Source organism: Arachis hypogaea, chromosome 8, assembly GCF_003086295.3.
Source record: "Arachis hypogaea cultivar Tifrunner chromosome 8, arahy.Tifrunner.gnm2.J5K5, whole genome shotgun sequence".
NCBI lineage: Eukaryota > Viridiplantae > Streptophyta > Magnoliopsida > Fabales > Fabaceae > Arachis > Arachis hypogaea.
Window position 1 is genome coordinate 39,420,819 of NC_092043.1, and position 22,293 is coordinate 39,443,111.

The 22,293-nt window shown below is 31.2% G+C and overlaps 2 protein-coding genes across 2 annotated transcripts; both read right to left on the reverse strand.

The window, feature by feature from the left end:
* Window positions 1–90: 90 nt before the first annotated feature.
* LOC112707400 (defensin 1) lies at window positions 91–839 on the reverse strand. The gene is made up of 2 exons (XM_029288544.2): window positions 512–839; window positions 91–419 (listed from the first exon to the last, which is right to left on the reverse strand). The coding sequence occupies exons 1-2, from the start codon at window positions 567–569 to the stop codon at window positions 253–255; spliced, it is 225 nt and encodes a 74-aa protein (XP_029144377.1). The 5' UTR covers window positions 570–839; the 3' UTR covers window positions 91–252.
* Window positions 840–19,044: 18,205 nt separating this feature from the next.
* On the reverse strand, window positions 19,045–19,813 carry LOC112707402 (defensin-like protein). The gene is made up of 2 exons (XM_025759121.2): window positions 19,716–19,813; window positions 19,045–19,435 (listed from the first exon to the last, which is right to left on the reverse strand). Exons 1-2 carry the CDS (start codon window positions 19,771–19,773, stop codon window positions 19,266–19,268), a joined length of 228 nt encoding a protein of 75 aa, XP_025614906.1. The 5' UTR covers window positions 19,774–19,813; the 3' UTR covers window positions 19,045–19,265.
* Between the last annotated feature and the right edge of the window lie 2,480 nt (window positions 19,814–22,293).

Sequence of the window (22,293 nt, forward strand, 5' to 3'; positions counted from 1 at the left end):
ATGTAGCATACATGATCGTCTAATGGAAGTGTGTAATAGAAACGTAGAGCATAATTAGCGTAAACAACAAAAATGATTTATGAACTGAAATTGTAGTTAAGACCACCCAATTTTATTTAGCACACTAAAGTACATATAATATGATAACTCATATCATATCATCCATATTATTAATTATAAGGGATAGATATGATGACAACATACAGAGTATCATTCATATCATTATTTAATTACTCTAAGTATATTATTACATCAACAGTTGTGAGCACACCAACACGCCATTTTCATGCAGGTTCCACTAACAAAGTGCTCTTTGTTCTTGCAATGATCATCGCAGCTTGCATTGGTAAAGCATGGTCCTCTGTATGTATCTGCCAGGTGGTTGCATAGCTTTGCCTCTGTTTTCACCACTCCCTCCTCTGCATCCATCCATTTTTCAATTTCATTACAACAATATCATAATAATATAATTAACATTATTAATAATAAATAAGAGGTGATCATGACATACGAGCAAGAAAGAGAACGAGGAAGAAGATGCAGAATCCAGCAACTGTTTTCTTCTCCATTATTGCTGTTTCGATTTGTACCGATCGTTGAGGTTTATGTGTGTGATCTATTTATATACACAAAGTTTCGGACTATGAACAAGAGAGATTTAAGTACGTAGGTGACATACTAAGAAATAAACACGTGGCATGAGATTTCAATTCCAGTGTATGATGTGGGTGTCAATTTATTTTGAAAGTGAAGAAAAGTCAGCAATGTACATCTAAGTGTAGTAGACTAGTAGTAGTGTGGACGCATGCAGAGATTGTTATCAACAAAAAGGCTGGGCTGATATATATGTATATGATAAATTTTTCTTTTGGTAGTTCACTGATGTATTAGTCTGATCCGTTGCTTCTTGAGATTCTAACACTGCAGCAAACTTCAAATTGGATTCTATTCTTCTAACTTGCGGTCGAAAATGACATTATATTACGCAACGAAAAATGTTTGAGGGTTAAATTTATTGTTTTTTTATTATTAGTTAATGATTAATATTTAAAAATATAAGATAAAATATTTTATTAAATTATTAGATTAAAAAAGTTAGATTAACTAAATTGAATTGATAATTAAAAGATAATAAAAAATAATTGTTCTTATGAAGATTGATTGTGATATAACTCGTTTTTTGATTATTATATTTTAGTTTTTAGTTGGAATGAGTTATATTTTGATATTAAAAAATATAGATAGTAGACACCTATAAAATATATTTCGACACTCAAATTAGTATATAGGTCATCAATTATTCATTTTGTAATGTCTAGATCAGTTTTTTACCTCCTTTTTTATATTTGGACAAGTATCAACATTTATTTAACCGATTAATTTACCTTAATAGAAAATAAAGACATTTTAGAGTATTTTGATATTTGTCATTATAACCGATCTATAACATTTATAGTCGAGTTATAACATGTAACTGAATTATAATAGACATATCATAACTCTCAATCTTGGCTTGGTGATATTTTGTTAAAGCAGATTGAGCTTTAAAGAATGTTCCAAGATAATTCTATTACCATCTTCAAGAAGGATTCCAGCTCCGCATCCTTGTTGGTTTGAAGTGCCATCAACGTAAAGGATCCATTCACTAAAGTGATCATCGGAGTTAGGAGTACTAAATTTGGTGATGAAGTCTGCTAAATGTTGGGATTGATGGATCCCCGACTTTAATATTGAATGTCAAACTCAAAGAGCTCGACAGAACATTTTATAAGTCGGCCAGCAAACTTTGGTTTAGTAAGCATCTGTCCTAATGATTGCTCAATCCGAACAATAATCACATCACTTTGAAAATAAGGTCGGAGAATAATCGCATCACACCCCCTGTCTCCTATACTTGTCTTTTCCTCTCTTCTCTCCATCGCTTTTTTTCTTTTCACTTTTCTTTTTTCCTTCTTTCAACCATCATCCACCACCACCCACCATTCACCATCATCTCCTTTGGTTAGTTAGTTAATTAGTTAGTTAGTTAGTTTGATAGTTAGTTAGTTAGTTGGTTGGTTTAATTTTTTGTTTAATTTTCTGTTTTGGTGCTAAGTGTTGGATTATTAATCTAATTGTTTATTGCTACTGGTTACTGACATGTTGCTATTTTAGCGTCATTGTTGTGAATATTCATTGATGGATTTTTTTATTGAGGCTATACTTTATTACTTGGTATTGAATTTTGATTGTTGGATATTTGTGTATACCAAGTACTTGTGACATTGCTCTCAAGAATGTTTTTGGTTTTTTAAATTGCATGTTGTAGCTAGCCATCTTGTAATTTGAATTCAGTATCTATTGTTAGGCAATTGTGTATAAACGATGCAATTTTTGTTAGGTGATGCTTGTTCATCATTGATCTTTATTTACGTCACCTAATTCATGCATTGAGATTTTAGAATTGTGAAATTGGATTGTAAGCTCACCTAAGGGATATCTTTTTGAAATTCTCAAGTTATATGGACCATGCTTACTATGTGATTGATTCTCACTTCTATCTCTCTTTTTCTAAGTCACATAGCACCCATGTTTTTCACTTTATGTCAATTAGGTGATGCAAAAAAAATTCAAAGTGTGTCATCGATTGATGCGTGATTTTCATAGTTTCCTTTGTTCATTAAGTTTCCTTGCACATCAATCTATGTCCATTTATCATCCATTTCATAATTACTTGATTATTGCTTGAATACTTTTATACTTCTCTATTATTTGTTTGTTTGTTTTAACTTACAAGTTTTCTTTAAAGTATTTCAAGCACACTAGAATGAGTGAAGTGCATACTTCTTTTTGTGTAATTGTGACTCTAAACCGTATGCAACTTAGAATTTACACATTATTTTTCTTAATGTCACAAACTTATTAACTCCTTTCATTTTAGTGATTACTATCTCATTCTAACAATATATGCTCCCTTATCTTCAAATTCGCTCATCTTACTTTAGTCTGTTTTATATTCCTCAGGATGAGTCACCATAAGCAAGAAGGGAAGCAGAAGAAAGAACATACAGTAGCCGGCCGATCCACCAGCTAAAGGTGGCAATTCGTGAAGTCGTCGTACCCCCTTATCCATCTTTGGATGCACTGAAGACAGTGCAAACTTTTAAGTGTAGGGAGGTCGTCCGACCAATCGGCCGATTTTTGGGTGAAAATTTTTAATCTAAACACTTTCACATTTCAATTTTTCTGTTATTACCATGTCTTTTAGAATTTTTAGTTGCATTTTCTTAGTTTGCATATATATAATAAGCTTAGTCAAAATAATAAAATTTTTTAAGAAATTTATCTATAGGGCACCCCAATTGATTTGAATAAAAATTTTTCATTGAAACTTGCTTGAATTATATATTGTGGAACATGTTTTTGAGCTAAGAACACATACGCTTGTGAGCTTTTAAGCTAATTGTGTGGTTGTATCATTATAACCACTATTTTCCTTCTTGTGTGTTATTCTCCTTCTACGATTGTAATCTGATTTGTTTGATTCTTTATGTCCATTATTTTGTGTATGAATACATTTATATGATTGACGTCTTTATTTCACTTAAGCTCACTTACCCAAATGGTCTTGTCCTTTTATCCACCTTTGTTAACCAATTTTGAACCTATTTTAATCTCCTTTTGTTCTTAATTTTAGCATATTACTACCTCTAAGTGAAAAATAATAAATGTTCTTAGGCTAGTGAGAGTGTGTATCATTTAAATGTGAGAAAATTTGGAAATATTGATTGAGGTAAAAGTGTATTTTAAATTTTCATTGAAAATCTTGGGAATTGGATACATACTCATGCATTAAATGTTTAAACCATATGCATTGATACTTTTGTATATATTTTATTTTGAAAATAAAAAAAAGAAAAGAAAAAAATAAATAAAAAGAAGAAAAAGAAAAAGAAAAAAAAGCAATAAAAAGGGGATAAAATGTCCCAAAGAAGAGTAATAACAACAATACATATGTGTTATGATTAAAAAGAGAATGCATGAGTGTATAAAAAAGTGAATAATGGGTAGTTAGGTTGGTATTAGAATTGTATAGGTTGTTATATGTGTTTGGTGAGAGTTTAGGTTAATCAAAGATGTAAATTTCAAGCTCACTTAGCCATATATATCCTTACCTTGACCATAACCCCATTACAATCCTTGAAAAGTCCTCATGATATTTGTATGCATGCATTGAATAATTATTGATTGTTAGATGAAAAACAAATATTGGAAAGCATGATTAGAGAATAACTGAGTGAATCAACCTTAAACACTTGAGCGATTAGAGCGTCTACACATATTCGGTGAGGGATTTGATTGCTCAATTCTATGTTTCCACCGATTATTATCTCCTTCTTGCAAGTTGTTAAATTCTTTTCAATAACTCAATTCAATTGTGGATTTGATTTGATTGTGATTGCTTTAGCCCTTATGTTCATATATGCTTTGTTGGAAATTGATTTATTTTGACCAAGTAGTTGCATGCATTTAAATATACTGCATATAGTTAGTTTGCTTGCATTGAATAAATGCTGATACCATTTCTTGTATCTTTCTTGGTTTAGCATGAGGACATGCTTGGTTTAAGTGTGGGGAGGTTGATAAACCCCAATTTTAGGGTTTATCTTGTGTTAAATTTAGTGAATTTTATCAACTTATCCCATTTTTTTTCAATAAAATTGCATGATTTTGTGAATTTCTCCTAAATTATGCTTAAGAGTAAAAACATGTTTTTTAGGCCTTTAATTTGCTAAATTTAATTCACTTTGATTTCATTCGATGCCTTGATGTGTTTGTTTAGGGATTTCAAGCTTAGGAGGCAAAGATTGGATTGAATAAAGGAAGAAAAAGTATGTAAAAGTAGAGAATTCATGTAGAAATGAAGTTTGAAGATCTGCCCAGTTCTGCGTACGTGTGACAAACAGCACGTGACCAACTTAAAGAAACGCGCTGAGGGCGATTTCTGAGCTTATTGAGGCCCAAATCCAACTCAATTATGAAGTATTTGAGGACAAATTCAAGAAGGAACAAGGGGGAGCAATTAGGGTAGTGTAGCAACATGTCTTAGGGTAGTTTTCTAGAGAGAAAAGCTCCTTCTTCTCTCTAGAATTAAGGTTCTTAGTTTAAGTTCTCTTTAATTTCACTTTTTAATTCTTGTTTTAGTGTAGTTTCATTTGTATTTTCATGTTCTATTGTCTTTAGTCTCTTAGTTTCCTTTGTTAATTTCTCACTTGTGCTACTTTTTAGTTTTATGAACTCTTGTTAATTTTGATTTTTTTTCATGTAATTTGATTTTTTGATGTTATTGATGTTTATTTGAGTTGTTATTATTATTTTCTTGCTTTTGGTAGCTTTAGATTTTATTATTCTTGCAATTTATTATACTTTTATTTTTATGCACACCAAGTATTTGATAAAATATTTTGTTTGGTTTTAGAGTAGATTTTGAGCATTCTTGGCTTGAAAAGAGAAGTTTGGTAGTCTTGAGTCATTAATACCCAATTTGGATTGGTGATCTAGAGTTGTTAGTTAATCTTGTTTCCATTGACATTACTTATGGATCGGGGTTAACTAGGCTTATTTGACTTTCTTTCGATGCGAAGATAACGAAATAGGCTTAACTCTTGTTAATTATTATGTTATAATTAATGACTAGGATAGAAAATCTTGATTCTCAATCCTTGTCATAAATGCCTCTTTAGTAGTTGTTATTTTTAGTTGTTTACTTTACTTTCTTGTTATTTAGATTATTGTCTTTTTATCATCAATCCACCGCGTGAATCTCATAACGAATAATTGAGCACTCGATTGTAATTCCTAGGGAGAATGATCCGGGAGTAATGCTCTTGGTTATTTTTATTGGGTTGAACTTGTAACAACCAAATTAAACTTTGATGGAGAATCCATTGTTGATCTAGACTATACTTGCAATGAAGAGATTCTTTTTATTAAGAAATTCTAGACAGGCATAAATTCTAATCCATCACTCCCCTTTATATAGCTTGTGGTGGTTATCTCATCTTATCTTAACTTGTTAAGTTAAAGGAGGTATTTAAATTCGAATATTGGTTAAATTCGGGTATCCAGATCGGAGGCCGTTCCGGTGTGGGATCCGAGGGTCGGATCTGTATCAGTTGCCCTCGGAGCAAGAGAACGAGTGTGCTCGGTATCATTGCTGGAAGAACCTGTCATTGTGATCGGGCGAAGGCTTGTGGTCCAGTTCCCTCGGTCAAGATCGGGAGCCTTGAGGGCTTCTGACCGCTCGATGGCCAGGTGAGGGGTGCGCTGATTAGGTGTTGTGGGGGACATCGGAAATCGTCTGAGTGTTCCGGGAGTTCCTTGCACGCCCATTGCCCTTTTTGTAGAAGGCTTTGTTAGTTGCATCTTTCTATATGTCATAATGGCATTTAATTCAAGGGGACATTTGTTTTCTTTTCATTTTTGCCCCTCGCCTTTTCATTTTTCATTCTTTTTAGTTTTGGCTTGTAACCGTTTGTATTTCTTTTTATTTCCCTCGCCTGTGACTTCTTTTTTCTCTTTTGCTCCGCTTCATTTCCTCGCTTTGTTTCGCGCTTCGAGTTTTGGGTCTGTTCGTTCTACTTTCTGGGTTGCTTCATGATTCTTTGCCTCATTTCGGTTTCTATCAGATTGGTGTTCTTCTCTTCTTTTGATTATTTTTGCTTTTTCCTTCTGCTCGATTTGTGTTCTGCATTTGCTTTATGTTGAGATTGTGTCTCAGATAGGGGTAGTGAGTTTATTAAAGGGGATGAGAACCACTGTTCTGGGTGTAATCTTAGTTTGTAGCAGATAGTAGATTTTGGTGTTTTGTGATTTTCTACCGTATGACTTTGGTAGATTGATGGTGGTACTCCTCCTCTCCTTTTTTAGGTATGTCTCGGTGGAGGAGTGAGGGTGTTGGTGCTCTTGTAATCCCAACCGGTGGCGTTCCCTCGATGTATTACTAGGTGACTTCTAAAGTCTGGGTGACACCGTCTCGGATGACGGAGGTGGACCTCCAGAAACTCCATGACCAAAGAGTGATTTGTGGGGGTGACGACGCCGAGCGTCAGTATTAGCTCACGCTCTCGGGGTTGACTAGAGGGTTTGTTATATAAACCCCGACTCACCCCACCGTTCCGAATTGGATGTGGTATACGAGTCAATGTTTACGCAGCTTGGGGTGTGGCTCCCTTTATTCAATTTCATTCAGGCACTGTTGAATCCTCATGATGTTATGGGAGATTCGGCGATGTGCTGTACTCATATTGGTGTGTAAATTTTCCTTTGTTTTTCTCCATTTTTCCCGGGTTTGTGACTTACATTTTTCCTTTTGGTTTTTTCAGTTCAAATGGCCGGTGGTTTGACTCATTTGGTGAGATTGAAGGCCGCTATTGATCAGGAGGCAGGCTCGGATGCTTCTCCCTCTACTCCTCAATCTCGTCCTCAAGCAAACTCCCGGATATGTATATGATGAATCTGGGGGTGGAGGTCCATCACAAAATGCCGGAAAAATTTTGTTACTATTATCAAAATCATTCATCAAAGAATACTAAGTAATAGTAATCACATAATTATTAATAACAATAAATATTTACAAAATAATTCAAATGAAACTCAGATACAATTCCTATCCTTCTGTATAAAATAAAATCTAAAATAACAAAGGCGAGAGAATTCTATGAAAACAACTCAACTTATAAACTTTACTCAAATAAGACTAATAATCACCCGCAGCTTCAAACTAAGTCTTAGGACCTGTGTCACTAGAAGGGTGAAAGATTTTGAGGTGAGAACAAACCACACATTCTCAGTAGGGAATGAGAATGCCGTAAAAGTAATGAAATATTGCAAATAATTAACGTACTCAATAAAACTATTTTGTTAAACCTTTGGAAATATTTTTTACTTTTACTTTATATAATTAATTACATGCTTTAAATTTCCGAACTTAAAACGAATCTCAATCACAACCTCAGTTCTCAGTCACCTCAATACACAAACTAATAGCACAAGAAACAAATCAACACACAAACAAATAGTAATAAGACAAACAGTACAATCACAGAGAAACAAGATAAGCAAACACAATCAAATACAAATGCGTAAACAAGGATGATGCATGTCTAGTCCTATCGCAGGTAATGAGCTCATTTATCGGTTTCGACCCGCACCCGACGCAATCCGACTCGCAAGTTAGATAAGACATTCCAACAGCATAACCTCTGCAAGTTTTTACTTCTTGCAGGCGCTGATTCTTCAGTTGAAGTATGCCGAACATGACCTTTGCAAGTACTTGTAGGCGCTAATTCTCTAGCTAATGCATGTGCTCATTTCTTCTGGAAGCCATTCCATACACACGTGCATCCCCGCACAATCATTCACACATAAAATCCACGGCTTAACATTTTCACATCAGCACCTTAACTATTTTCTTTCTGTCACCCTCTCGTGACCTCTTAGTCATTCCATAACGTGCCGTGTTCTCTTATCCCTTTCTTTCTTATTGTTAACAAATTGAACTCAAATCATAACTTGAAACAAAATCTATTCTCAAAAAACTGAATGTGAAACTTTATACTTTCTTAATAAATCAAGCTAAAAACAAGACTTTCTTTAATAAATCGAAATCAAATAATTTTCAGTAATTAAAACGTTTTCTTTGAAGTTAAGCCACTTTCTATTTTAATAAAATTTAGACCTTTCAAATCTTGTATTATTGAGTCAAACCAATTATTATTAATAAATCAAATCAATAATTTCTCAAAATAAGATTATAAATTAGATTTTTAAAATGAAATTACTTTTCGTGTATTTTTACAAAAAAAAAAAAAAATTGGACAGCATCTCCCCTTAAAATTGGACTTCACCACCTATGCGGGCTCCCTCAAATTCATAATTTCCCAAACCAAACTCAAATCCAATTTCATTCAACAATTATCAATACGATAATTTCTTCAATAATTAACACATCATATTTCAATTTAACAAGTAACACTAATTTAATCACCTTTCACAGCCACAACTCAACCAATTCATCATAATCACACAAAATCAAGATTTCAACAACTCCATCAAAATCAGAAAACCAATATCAATCACAGCCTCGAACCAAAATTAATCTTATCAATTAATGACTCATAACAACAAAACCAATCACATTCCCAACCATGACCTAAACTCAATAAACTAATTATAACACCAAAACTTCATCTCAATATCAAACAAATCACAATTTTACAATCTCAAACCAAGTTTATTCCTATTAATTAGTCACCTAAAATATTATTAAATTATTTGCAATTACTCATTAAATTTCATTGGTATTTATAGATTAAAACAATTAATTTTAAAATAAATCCCCTATCTCGATTAGCCAAAATTCGATAACCAAATGCAACAGAGCCTTCTTTTATTTTAATTCGCAACGGCAACAACAATCTTGAACCGAACAAACAGCAGCGGCATGAACTAATCGATTTAGAACCATAATAGTATCCTGACAAGCACCAACGACCTTCTCGGTGGCAGCTGTGGCGGTGCAGAGTAACTCACAGTGACAATTTTGTTCAATACAAACAGTCTCAACGATAGGCTTCACAATAGAAACAAATTGGGCGACAAGGAAGAATAAAAAATAGGGTAAATCTTACCAAAACAGTAGTGGTTATAACGGTGGTTTCTGACGGCGATGGCGGCGTGTAGCTCGATGGCGGACCACACTCGGGGCAGAAATGACAGTCACAGTGGCTCCTCTATCTCGCGGTTCCCTCTAATGCCTCTCTCTCTCCTCTGTTCTCCAGCAGCAATCTCAAATGGCACCAGCGACGGACTCCACGCACGGTGATGGCGACTGTTCGGACAGCAGCGACGGCAGTGACGAGTCAGCGATTCTCCTTGGACGACGACGCGCGCGACGGATTTAGGGGCGGTGGAAACAGCCAAGGCGACAGCGACGCGGGCTTCACAGAAGTCACGGTGGTTGGACTGCGCGGCGTTGCAACTCGCGAGGATGACAACAACGATGACAATGAAGAACCCCCAGCAACGGCTTTGGCGACTAAACGGCAGCTGCGTGGCGACGGTGTCTCCCTCCTCTCCTTTCCTAGATCACAATCTGATTTCCTTTCTCTCTTTGTCTAATTTATTTCCGTTTCTGTGTTAGGTTTAGGAAGAAAGGGGAAGCGGTGTGGCGATGAAGAAGGCTAAGCATGGCTTATTGCAGAATGAATAGGTGGTGGGAGGGTATACGTGTGTGTGTGTGTGTTTTTTTTTTTTTTAGAAATTAGGGTTAGGATTAGTGTATTAGGAATTAGGGTTTAGAATTGGAAATTAGGATTTTGTGTATGAAATTGAGAATTTTGGGTAATTTAATAATTTTAATAAAATTAAGGGTAATAGAGTAATTGAAAATCGATTTTAATCTAATAATAATATCTATAAAAATACTATTTAATTATTAATTTATAAATTTATTTTTAAATAACTATTCTAATTTTATAACTAGAGATAATTAAATTAATTTTTTTTAATTATAAAATAAAATTTAAAATATAATTAATCAAATTAAAGCAGATAAAACTCTCATCATTTTTTTCAATCATTAAAATTTTAAATCAATAATAAGAAAGTATTCAATTAATATAAAAATTTCTGAAAATATGCTCTCAAATAAATCATAAATAATTTATTATTTAATTTTTAAATTTTGGGGTCTTATATTTTGGCCAATTTTTCGATAAATCCGGAACACCTCAAGCGTTCTCCCACACCACAAGCTATCAACCACATGCAGCCCTTCACCAATGATCTTAACTTTTAAAATTGATCTCAAGCTTTCATTTCCTCAAATTGGCTGTAATTCTCAATCAATTTTAATCTAACAATACAGTTATCATCACAATTAATGTAAAACTCACTAACTCAATATTTCAAAAGAGTTTGGGGTGCTTACCTGACCCACGGCTCCAATGAGCTAAATCCGACAATATCCGCAAGTTAATTCGAATCTAAACACCGAAATCAAATAAAATTTAACATAATTACACATTAAATTTCGAAATTTGGGGAGGAGAGTTATGAAACTGATAATTGGATTCTTTACATAATCAAGGATTGGGTTTTTTAGAGTTCAACGCTGCGATCGCATGGCCACAAACGATACGGTAATCGGAGTCTGGATTAAAAGTTATAATGAATTGAAAATTGAAAAGGGGTTAGATTTTGGTTGCTTCTTCAATCTCTCTTCTCAGCACTGTAAAGGGAACAATGAATGAAAAATTGACTGAAGTGAATTGTTATATATGTTGAGTCTTGGGTCTGGTTCAATTGATTTGGTCCGTTCGGTTTAATTTTAAACTAAATTTTTTAAAATTAATGTTAAAATTTTTATTTTAATTAGTTCTATTTCTTTAAACTGTAAATTTTTTATTTTTTTATTAATAATTAATTTATTAATTAATTATTTATTTATTTTACAAATTTTACAAATTACATCAAACAAATATTGTTTAACTTTGTCCAACATTTAATTAAACATTATCCAAATTTTTAATTAATCAAAACATTATCTAAGTTATAACTTAAATAAATAAACAAATATTCTAATACAAACTTGTGAATCATAAATTTGTGGATAAAGCTAGAAATAGGTGAAGAGACGGATAAAAGTGAATTGTGTTTATGAATAGAATTATTTATACTAGGTTAGATAGTTGAGTTTATGAGTTTAGATAAATTTTATTTAGGTCTTAAAAAAATAAAATAGCAGACCCATCGGACTATCCATTTTATCCTATCAAAACCCGCTAATTAAATTTTGTGAATTAGACGGTGCGGATCAGATGAGTATTTTTATTTAGACAAACTCAAAACTCTAGTCTAATAATAACCTACCATTTTTGACAAGTTAAGTGAGTCCATTTGACAGACTTCGCGGTTTGCCATGACTACTCTTCAACTACTATCTTTGTAAACATTTGTCACCCTAATCTTTTGACAACACGAACATTCTTTTCCCTTCTACATACACCATAGAGTTTGCCGTTCAATAAATGCGACGGTGATGATAGGTATTCCTTGAATGTTAAGACTTAACCACACCCCGCAACAATAATGACATTATGACAATGTATATATTAATGTACGTACGTAGGATTAGGAACAAGTGGAGAAAGAGCATGGAGACATATATATTAATTTCATTGATTAAAGAATCCTTGGTCAGTATCCTATTTAAGTCTATACAACCCTCCATAGGCCACCTGGAGTAGCTTAGCTTGCTAGTATTTTCTAGGTTTTAAAATAATTGTCGTTTAAATCTTTTGATATATTAAAAAATAATATTTTTAAAATAATTTTAAACTTAAATATATTAAGTTTTTAATTATTAAAGAGCCAAATTAATTATTTTATAACTACGTCATCATATCCACACACTCTTCTAAGAATAATTAATTTGTTGATAAAATTTTGTATTGGTACAAATCTAATATAAGCCTTCATATTGCAGTAAATATATTTATAAAATAATATATATAAAATAATAATGAGATCACTTTTTCTTTGAAATAGACTATTCTATCGTCTTTAATTTGTATAGTGTAGAGAATTAAATGTTGTGTTTATCTAAAATACTTTCTGGTATACTGTGTCGGTCATAGATGATGATATCCTTTTGGTGTGTTATAAATTTCTAATTACTTCACTCACGCTCGTCTTTATTTAGATATTTTGGTTTTTTAAAATTTTTATGTTTTAAAAGTAATTTATAAATATTAATTTAAAAAAATTTTAAAAAATAATTTTTAATAAGTATAAATAATAAATATATTTGATAAAATAATTTTAAAATTTAAAAATATTATAGTAAATATAAAAATTAATTAATGTCCATATATATTAAGTATTTTTAAAAATATTTTTATTTTTTAAAAATTATAACAATAAATCTAAATTTTTTTTAAGACAAGTTACACAATTAAATCAGTTAAAGTTTAAATTTATGCAAATACAACTTTTAAAAACAGATTACATTCATGTCCTAAACATATTTTATATAATCTATTATACCACAGTTTATAAATTACATCTAATCTACTACAGAATTCGTAGATTATAATCAAACACACTAAGTCATAATCCGCTACACCCTATTGTGGATTATGAACAAAAATAATAATGCTGCTGCGGTTTATGAACAAACAATGATAAAGACACAATTTTAAATGCCTTATTAGGATTTCTTTGTGCTCTGCTAGGGTGTCAAAAAACATCGCCCATAGAGTTTTACCAACACAATTGATAATTGACAATCACAATACACTAAACGTTTCCTCGTCATTCTTTATTCTATCAGCATGGATGCATGAGGAGGTAATCAACAATATACAAGGGAGGGAAGACAAGGAGAATATAGAGGAGGTGGTGGTGCTTGAGGAGGAAGACATCTTTGAAGGTTTGCACGCATGCATAAGGAGTTTGAATGGGAGAATATTTGCTGATCGAGGTTCTCCTTGGCTATATCATCAGTTCTTCTTTGATAAGGACATGGACGTTGCATGAGTTGAATGAGGTTCCCCTTGGCTATTTAATAACTTTATCTTCCATATTGTGAGATGGAAAGAAGATCCGATGGAAGGAAAAAATGCTATATCTACTTTTTCAATTTGGATCCAAATATGGGACTTGCCAGTTTAAAACAATTGAAGTTGGACGTAAACTTGGTATGAAGATTGGAAGTGTTGTTAATGTTGGATTATATGAGGTGCGAGGGAAAGAAACTCGAATCATTAAAGCTAAAGTGGAGATGGAAGGGGATAGGAGGTTGAGGGATTTGATGAAGATCACTGGACCAAATCAAAAATTGATCGAAGTTGGTCTCCGATATGAAAGGCTGGGAACATTCTGCACCTACTGTGCGCTTTTAGGACATGATTCCAAGCATTGTCAATAGCTGCTGGATGACTCTGCAAGTGACAGTGTTAGAGAAGAAGCTATTGGAGAATAGGTGAAGGCAGATCAAGTAGCAAGGAGAATTGAGAATAAATCGAATTCAGACTCGTCTTATGCCAGAGTTTCTGGTTCTTCCACCCCTAAACCAAGGAAGAAACCAGCTCCCTCTTGGCTATTGGAGAATTTTGCTGAATTAAATATAAAAGGGGACAAGGAGCAGGCAAGAAAGACCACCAATCCTAATTTAATGAATGAAGAGGAAGAAGATGGCATCTTAGTCGACTCTTTGTAGGCTCTAGCGGGTACCGTTACAAGTGATGTTCTGCAGGAAAGACCCATCCGAATGAATACTGAAGAGAATATAATTACTATGGGCGAGGCTAAGGAAGACAGAGGAAGAAAGCAAAGTATCAAACAGCTTACTAGGCAAACGGGGAGCCATGGAGAGACCTACACTGGCTATAAAAGAGGGTATATTGGTAAGGAAAATAATGGCAGCTCAAAGAAGTCGTATTTGGAGGAAGTCTCAAGTGGTAATAAGGAGGTGGATGGTGCCAACCATCAATTGGCACCCAAAACCTCATGAAGATCTTAAGTTAGAACTGTCAGAGTTCGGAGAGACCTATGACAGTCTAAAACTTTAAAGGGATCTGTCGATCCCACTCCCCCGAGGTAGTATTCATTTGTGAAACTAATAATCAACCTCGAATGGTGGAAAGGACGCTACAAGCATGCAGGTTTGAGTCTTGGAGAATTGTGAGCCTGATTGGGGTAGCGGGAGGTTTAGTCTTGGCTTGGAAGGAAAGGGTGGAGGTGCAGATCCTCTCGAAGAAAGAGTACTACATTACTGCCACGGTCAAAGACTTGTCTAACGGATTGAGTTGGGACTTAATTGGTGTCTACCTTAACACAAACGAACAACTTAGAGCTGGTCAACTCCAGGAGCTGTCAGCTATTATACAACAAATGCAAAATGAAATGATTGTGATGAGAGATTTTAATGCCATAGTTAGTCAGGAAGAGAAAAAAGGTGGAGGGTTGAAATCTTGATCCTCTATTTCAGATTTTAATGATTTTATTGATGAAAGTAGCTTGATGGATCTTGATATAGTGGGTAGGAATTTCACTTGGTCCAATAAAAGGAGAGGAGAAGAGCAGATTTTAGAAAGATTAGACCGTGTTTTGGTAAGCAACAGCTGGCTGCACATGTTTCCTACTAATACAGTGATTAGGATGCAGAAAAATGGATCTGATCATGCCCTTTTATTATTGGATACCAGTCTTCAAATTGAGAGATCTAAACGCATTTTTAAGTTCCAACAAAGATGGTGTAGGGTCGAGGCGGTTAGAGGGGTTATTACTGAGGCCTGAAACTCCTACTTTCAAGGTTCTGCGATGTTTGTTCTAGCTCAAAAACTGTAACTCTACAGAAATCGTCTTGTGCAATGGCAGCAAAAATCCAAATCTAACTCTAAAGTTGAAATAGAAGAGATTCTTAGAAAAATAGAAGAGCTTAGACAGAAAGGGATTAATGGATGAATTAAGGTTGAGGAGTTGGAAAACATGCTAGAGGACGCTTATGGTAGGGAGGCGAACTACTGGAAAGAGAAGTCTCGGATAAAATCGCTGAAGGAAGGGGATAACAGCACTAAATTCTTCCACCAATCCTTTCAATCTCAGGTTTGGCGTAATAAAATTTGAAAATTGGAACAGAATGATGGGAGCCTTCCTACCTCTCGAGCTGATATAGTATTAGTTTAAAAAGACTATTTTAGAGATATTTTTTTCTTCTACCAACTCAACTGATCCGGAAGTGGAATTTAAAGACTTTCTTCCCAAAGTTTCTCCAGCCATGAATAAGAGACTACTATGGCCAATTTTCCTAGAAGAAGTTAAATGGGCTGTGTTTAGTGTGCACTCTGAAAGTGCACCGGGTGATGATGGACTCACAGCAAAGTTCTTCCATTATTACTGGGACATTGTAGCTGGGGATGTGTTTTGAGCGGTGAGAAGCTTCTTTATTAGAGGTAGAATACTCAGGAATTTTAACTACACACAAATTTGTTTAATCCCAAAGATTTCGAATGCTATAAACATGACACAGGTCAAGCCGATTAGTTTATCTTCTGTGGTTTATAAATTTATTTCTAAAGTGATTGTTCATAGACTACAGAGTATCATGAATAAACTAATTAGTCCTAATCAAAGTGCTTTCTTAAAAGGAAGACTAATTAGTGATAATATAATTATAGCTCATAAATGTATGCATTACTTGAAAACCAAGAAGACTGGCTTGAATACTGCAATGGCCGTAAAGCTTGATATGAGTAAGGCTTACGATACAATGGAATGGTATTTTTTATGGTTCATGCTTCGAAGGTTCGGATTTGATCCTAGATGGATAGGTTGGATTCAGGAGGTGGTGACTATAGTTTCTTATTCTGTTATTGTTGAAGATCAACCCATTGATTTTTTTTAGCCAAATAGAGAAATTCGACAAGAAGACCCTCTATCACTGTATCTTTTTCTATTTTGTGCAGAAGATTTATCCTTCTATTTAAATCTCCATACTAAATCGAATATATTAAAGCCGGTTTACAATGATACGTAGTGTTTAAAATAAATCAAAGCTAATAGTATCGATTACTTAAAGCCACGCATGCTAATAAATCGAACCTAATAGTATCATTTATCCTAAACACTACATATCATTGTAAATCGACTTCAATAGATTCGATTTAGTATGATGATTTAATTCGAAACCATTAACTTCGATTTACACCTGATTTCAATTTGCATGTAATTCAAATCCAATAAATTCGATTTACTACGTATTTGGGTAAATTAAATTTAATCAATTCAATTTATATAAAAATACCTTTTAGGACATTTAGATAGCCTTTTAGAATTTGAAAATTTTGTGTAATTTTGAATGGGAGTTTATTTATTAAAGTAAATTACCCATTTTTTTTTATATTTTTAGAGTATATTATACAACTATTAAATTTTTAAGTATAAAAGGAATATTTTTATAAATATTTAGAGTCGTCTTCTAATTATAAGTAAGAAAATTTGGAGTATACCTCCTAAAAATCCTCATAAAATATGTGTTAACCTACTTTAATTAGTATAAGATTTAATGTACTCTACAAAAATAAAAAATGATATAAAAATAATAATTTAATTACATAAATAATTATATTTAAAATAAATGACAAAATTATTTTTTAAGAATGGTCGTAATATTTTTTTAAAAAGATAAAATATCAAATATGTATATGAATTTTCACTTAAATATATTTACAACAAGTGATCTAAATAAGATTTATAGCTAATTTAACATGATTTATATATATTTTAATAGTTAGTACATATTATACATTTATATATTATTATTATTATTATTATTATTATTATTATTATTATTATTATTATTATTCATAATCCGCAATAAGATGTAATAGATTATGACTCTGTCGGTATAGGATTTGATAGTCCCAAAACATTTGTTCGTAATAAAATATATTTTTATGTTTTTTAATAATTACTAATTAATAGTGCTTATTTAATTTTAATTATAAATTAATCTTTTATATATTATTTAATTATAAAATTTATTTTTTATTTTATAAATTATTATTTTTTCATTCATCTATCATGTTTATTAATAATCAAGAATAATAACAATAACAAATTAGATCTTCCATTAATCATAATAAATAGTTTGGCAATTCTAGTCCATTAGAATATAATTTTATCCTTGATCCGTTACATCCGTAAATGCAGGTGAAATCGTGTTTCTTGAAAATTCGTCTTTGATGGCTTTATTCGATTGTGTTGTATGTCCAATCGATTGAATTTTCAAGAAACACGATTTCACCAGCAGTTACGGATGTAACGGATTAAGGATAAAATTTTAATTGATTAAGATTGTCAAAATATTTATTACGATTAATAGAGATCTAATTCGTTATTGTTTTTGTTTTTGATTATTAATAAACATGATAGATGAATAATAAAATAATAATTGACAAAATAAAAAATAAATTTTATAATTAAATAATATATAAAGACTTAATTTATAATTAAAATTAAATAAGAACTATTTAGTAATTATTCAAAAATTTAAAAAATATATTTTATTACGAGACCATTTAATGATATAAATGTTATGAGACCATTAAATTTGGTGCCAACGAACTTAGAGTGCAATGCAAAATTTGTGATAAATTCATAAATTACATAAAATATGTTTAGAATATGAATATAACCTATTTTCAAAAATTATATTTACGTAAATTTAAATTTTAAATAATTTTTTATGTAACTTACTCTCTTTTTTATATCAACATATATTTGATATAAACAAAAATAAAAATTAATATTTTTGCTTATATTTACTTTACATTTTAACTAATACTATTCGACTCTTATTTTTTAGTTAATAGTATTGACCCTATAATATTATTACCCTAGACAATGTTTGAACAAAGACTAACTTTCTTACTCTCATTAACTCTTGTATTTATTATCGAAGGTCACGTAAACATCTGAAGTGAAATTATTACTGAATGATCTCAGAATTTATAACTTAGTTTCGATGTAAACGAGTTGATGAGTCTTGCAAAACTAATCAAAGAATGACATATTTTCTCACTTTGGAGATAATGTAAACCTCCTTCACAAGCTTGACACGGATAAGAATGAAATCTAATCCGTCTCTTATAATTCGGCTTATTTAGATGTATAAATCAATTTAAAAGTAAATAAAATAAACGTACTTTATTGAGTATTGACTATATGCAGACCTAGAAGATGAACGTGGATCGAATCGAATACAAACAAAATTTCAATCTGATTTGTATTAAAATCATGGGATCGAAATATATATTCACAGAACATATAAATATTTTAAAAAATTTATTTTTATTAAAAAGTATCAATAATATACTATTAAATTCTGATTACTGCTATTTCCCTATAGTTCTATATTATATGTGTCATCAAATTGTATATCAAACATAAAACTAAAATTGATAATCATATATGTATGAAGAAAATTCAGAAAGACAATTACATATAAGTTGAAATTTTATTTAGCACGTACGTACATAACTCGTCCGTTATGTACTACGCAATAGTGCAATACAATACACCCATACAAAAATATATAGTAACATATATAAATGCAGTGCTAGCTTAGAAGTATTATTTATGTATATATATGCTCCTAGCTAGCTAGCTCAGATCCAGCATCATGGATCGATCTGCGTACGTAGCTCATGATGCGTAATTTAACAGTTTCTGGTGCACCAACAGCGGAAATCGTCGCGGCAGCGGCCGCTGAGCAGGTGCTCCTTGTTCTTGCAGTGGTCGTCGCAGCTTCCGGTGGTGAAGCATGGTCCCCTGTAGGTATCCGCCAGGTTCTCACACGTTGCTGCCTCACTTTGCACCACCATTTCCTCTACACGCACCAACATTAATTAGGTATCAACAATTTTTTTAATATATAATATACATATATATAATTATTTATAGGTCTCTATCTACAATAATTCAAATATAAATAAAATTTTTTATAACTAATTAAATGGCTCGATATAAATTTTATTTTTTTTTGTTGCCTTTATAACTATTAGATATATAATCATTTATAATAATATAATAATAGTATACATTATAATTATGTTATATATAATCATGACTTAGGAATACGTGCGTATATGAAGTAATTAATGACTTACGAGCAACAACGAGGAGGAGGAGGATGAAGCAAAACCCGGTTAGAGATTTCCCCGCCATGGCTTATGATTAAAGTAAACAGCTATATAGATATATTGATATATGTACTGAGTGAGTAAAGCATACAATATACATCTATATATATATACCTGTGCAGGGACAATTTAGTAATTAGCTATGTGTTTGATAGAGTTTTTGTGTGGTGTGTGGAAGTTGAGTCCTTGAATTTTCTAGATAAACCTAATTTCAAGGTTAGTTGTTGTGCCTCGGCAAGAAAGAAAAAAAATTAATAAAGGAGTGTTTTTTTTAGCCATTGTAATAATAAAAGTAAAATAATATAATATATATAATATTTTTTATATATTTATTTATTTTTTAGGAATTCACAAATATATGAAGATCTACCTGAAATTCGCAATCTAATCTTATTAATTTATGTATCTGATCGATATTTACAATTTTTAAAATAGTGCGAATAAATATAGTAGATATGTAGTGAATTCAAAAAATACATTTATATATCTAATAAATCAATATATATATATATATATATATATTAAAATTAAACTTAAAATAATAGATTAAATATATATAAGATATGTGTATTAATAATTATATATATAGAGTTATAAAAATCGAACTGATCACTCAAAAAATCGGAGAATCAAACCCTTATCCAATTCGGTTTGATATCCTCATTGTTTAAAGTAAAAAACCGGTCAAATTCATTTAAACCGGTTAAAACCAATCAAACTGCAGCAATGAATTGCTGCAGCAAGGTGTCAAATCTTGGACCATAGCAATGGATGGACATGACTCCCCCACTAGACCAACTATCTTCTTACTATATAGTGTGTTTATAATTTTATATATTCAATACCTAATATATATTTGTTCATATAATATATATTATATAAAAATTCATATTATATTATAATTTATATATAATTTAATTAAGTCAAATTTAAGTTATATCAAATATTAATTTTATCTTTTAATAATAATATAGTATTTTTTATTTTTATTATTAATATTTTTGTTTTATTATAATTTTATATATTTATTTTATTAGAATTTTACAATTATTAAAACAAATATTAAATATATTTTAAATATTTATATATTAAAATATTAATAAATATATGTATTTTAAATTTTTTATTTTTTATTTTTTATTTATGTAAGATCAATTTTTTCGATTTAACCAGTAATTTATCGGTTGAACCAATAAATCAATAAACCAGTAATTTGATCAGTTCGATCACGGATTTGATTCTGACAACTATGATATATATAATTGAGCCAACTCACAAGCTAATGAGCTGAGTTTATCCAAACTCAAGCTCGGCTCACCAACTCAAAAATTCAGCTTATCGAATTATTAATGAGTCGAGGTCAAATTGGCTCATGAGTTAACTAGACTCACTTCCAGCCCTCGTCTTAACTAAACTGCCTAAATATTTTCGTATATTATTCAAAATGATAAATGTGTTATTATTTTTTATTAAATTAAAGTAATATTATCTTATACAATAATTCATGGTAGATTCTCAACTTCTTCGTAGATAGGGGTGAAAATAGATCAAATCGAGTCGAACTTTACCTTTGACGAGTATGACCTACATTATAAATAGATGGCTCAAACTTAGACTTATTATTTTTCATAGGTTTTTTTTTTCAGGCTTGAGTCCAGTCTATTTAAAGCCCAACAAGCTCACGAGCGCATTTGAAAAGTATATTTCGTGAATTAGAACTCAAAACAATAAATTTAAAAAATCTAAATTATCCTTAAATATATTTTAAAATTTATAATTCATAATTTATAAATTATAATTTATTATATATCAATCGTTAGTCAATAGTCATATATTATAGCCGTATTTATAATATATAAACTTTTTCTTTAAACAAAAAAATTATAATCTTAACTAGTCTTAACTATTGAGTATTGATTCCTTTTAGTTTCATTATGTGTTTAATACAAGTAAATGATTAAAGATCTAATTTGAGAATTAATTTATTTTTACAAAAAAATATCTTGACGAGTCGACTCAATGAGTTTCATAAGCTTCTTTTTAAAGCTTATGTTCTTACCCTTTTAACTAATAGGTTAAAATCTAAGTCTGGCTTGTTTAATAAAATGAGTTGAATCACAAGCTTCGTCACATAGAATTTATACATTATAAAAAAATCTTAAATATTTTAAATATTTATATATTAAAATATTAATAAATATATATTTTAAATTTTAATTTTATATTTTTTATTATTTTATATTTTTATTTATGTGAGACCGATTTTATCGGTTTAATCAGTAATTTATCGGTTAAATTAATAAACCAATGAACCAGTAATTTGATTGGTTCGATCACGGGTTCGATTATGACAATTATGATATATATAATCGAGCCAATTCAAAAGCTAATGAGCTGAGTTTATCCAAACTCATGCTCGGCTCACCAACTCATAAATTCAGCTTATCGAACTATTAATGAGTCGAGGTCAAATTGACTCATGAGTTAACTAGACTCACTTCCAGCCCTAGTCTTAACTAAACTGCCTAAAGATTTTCCTATATTA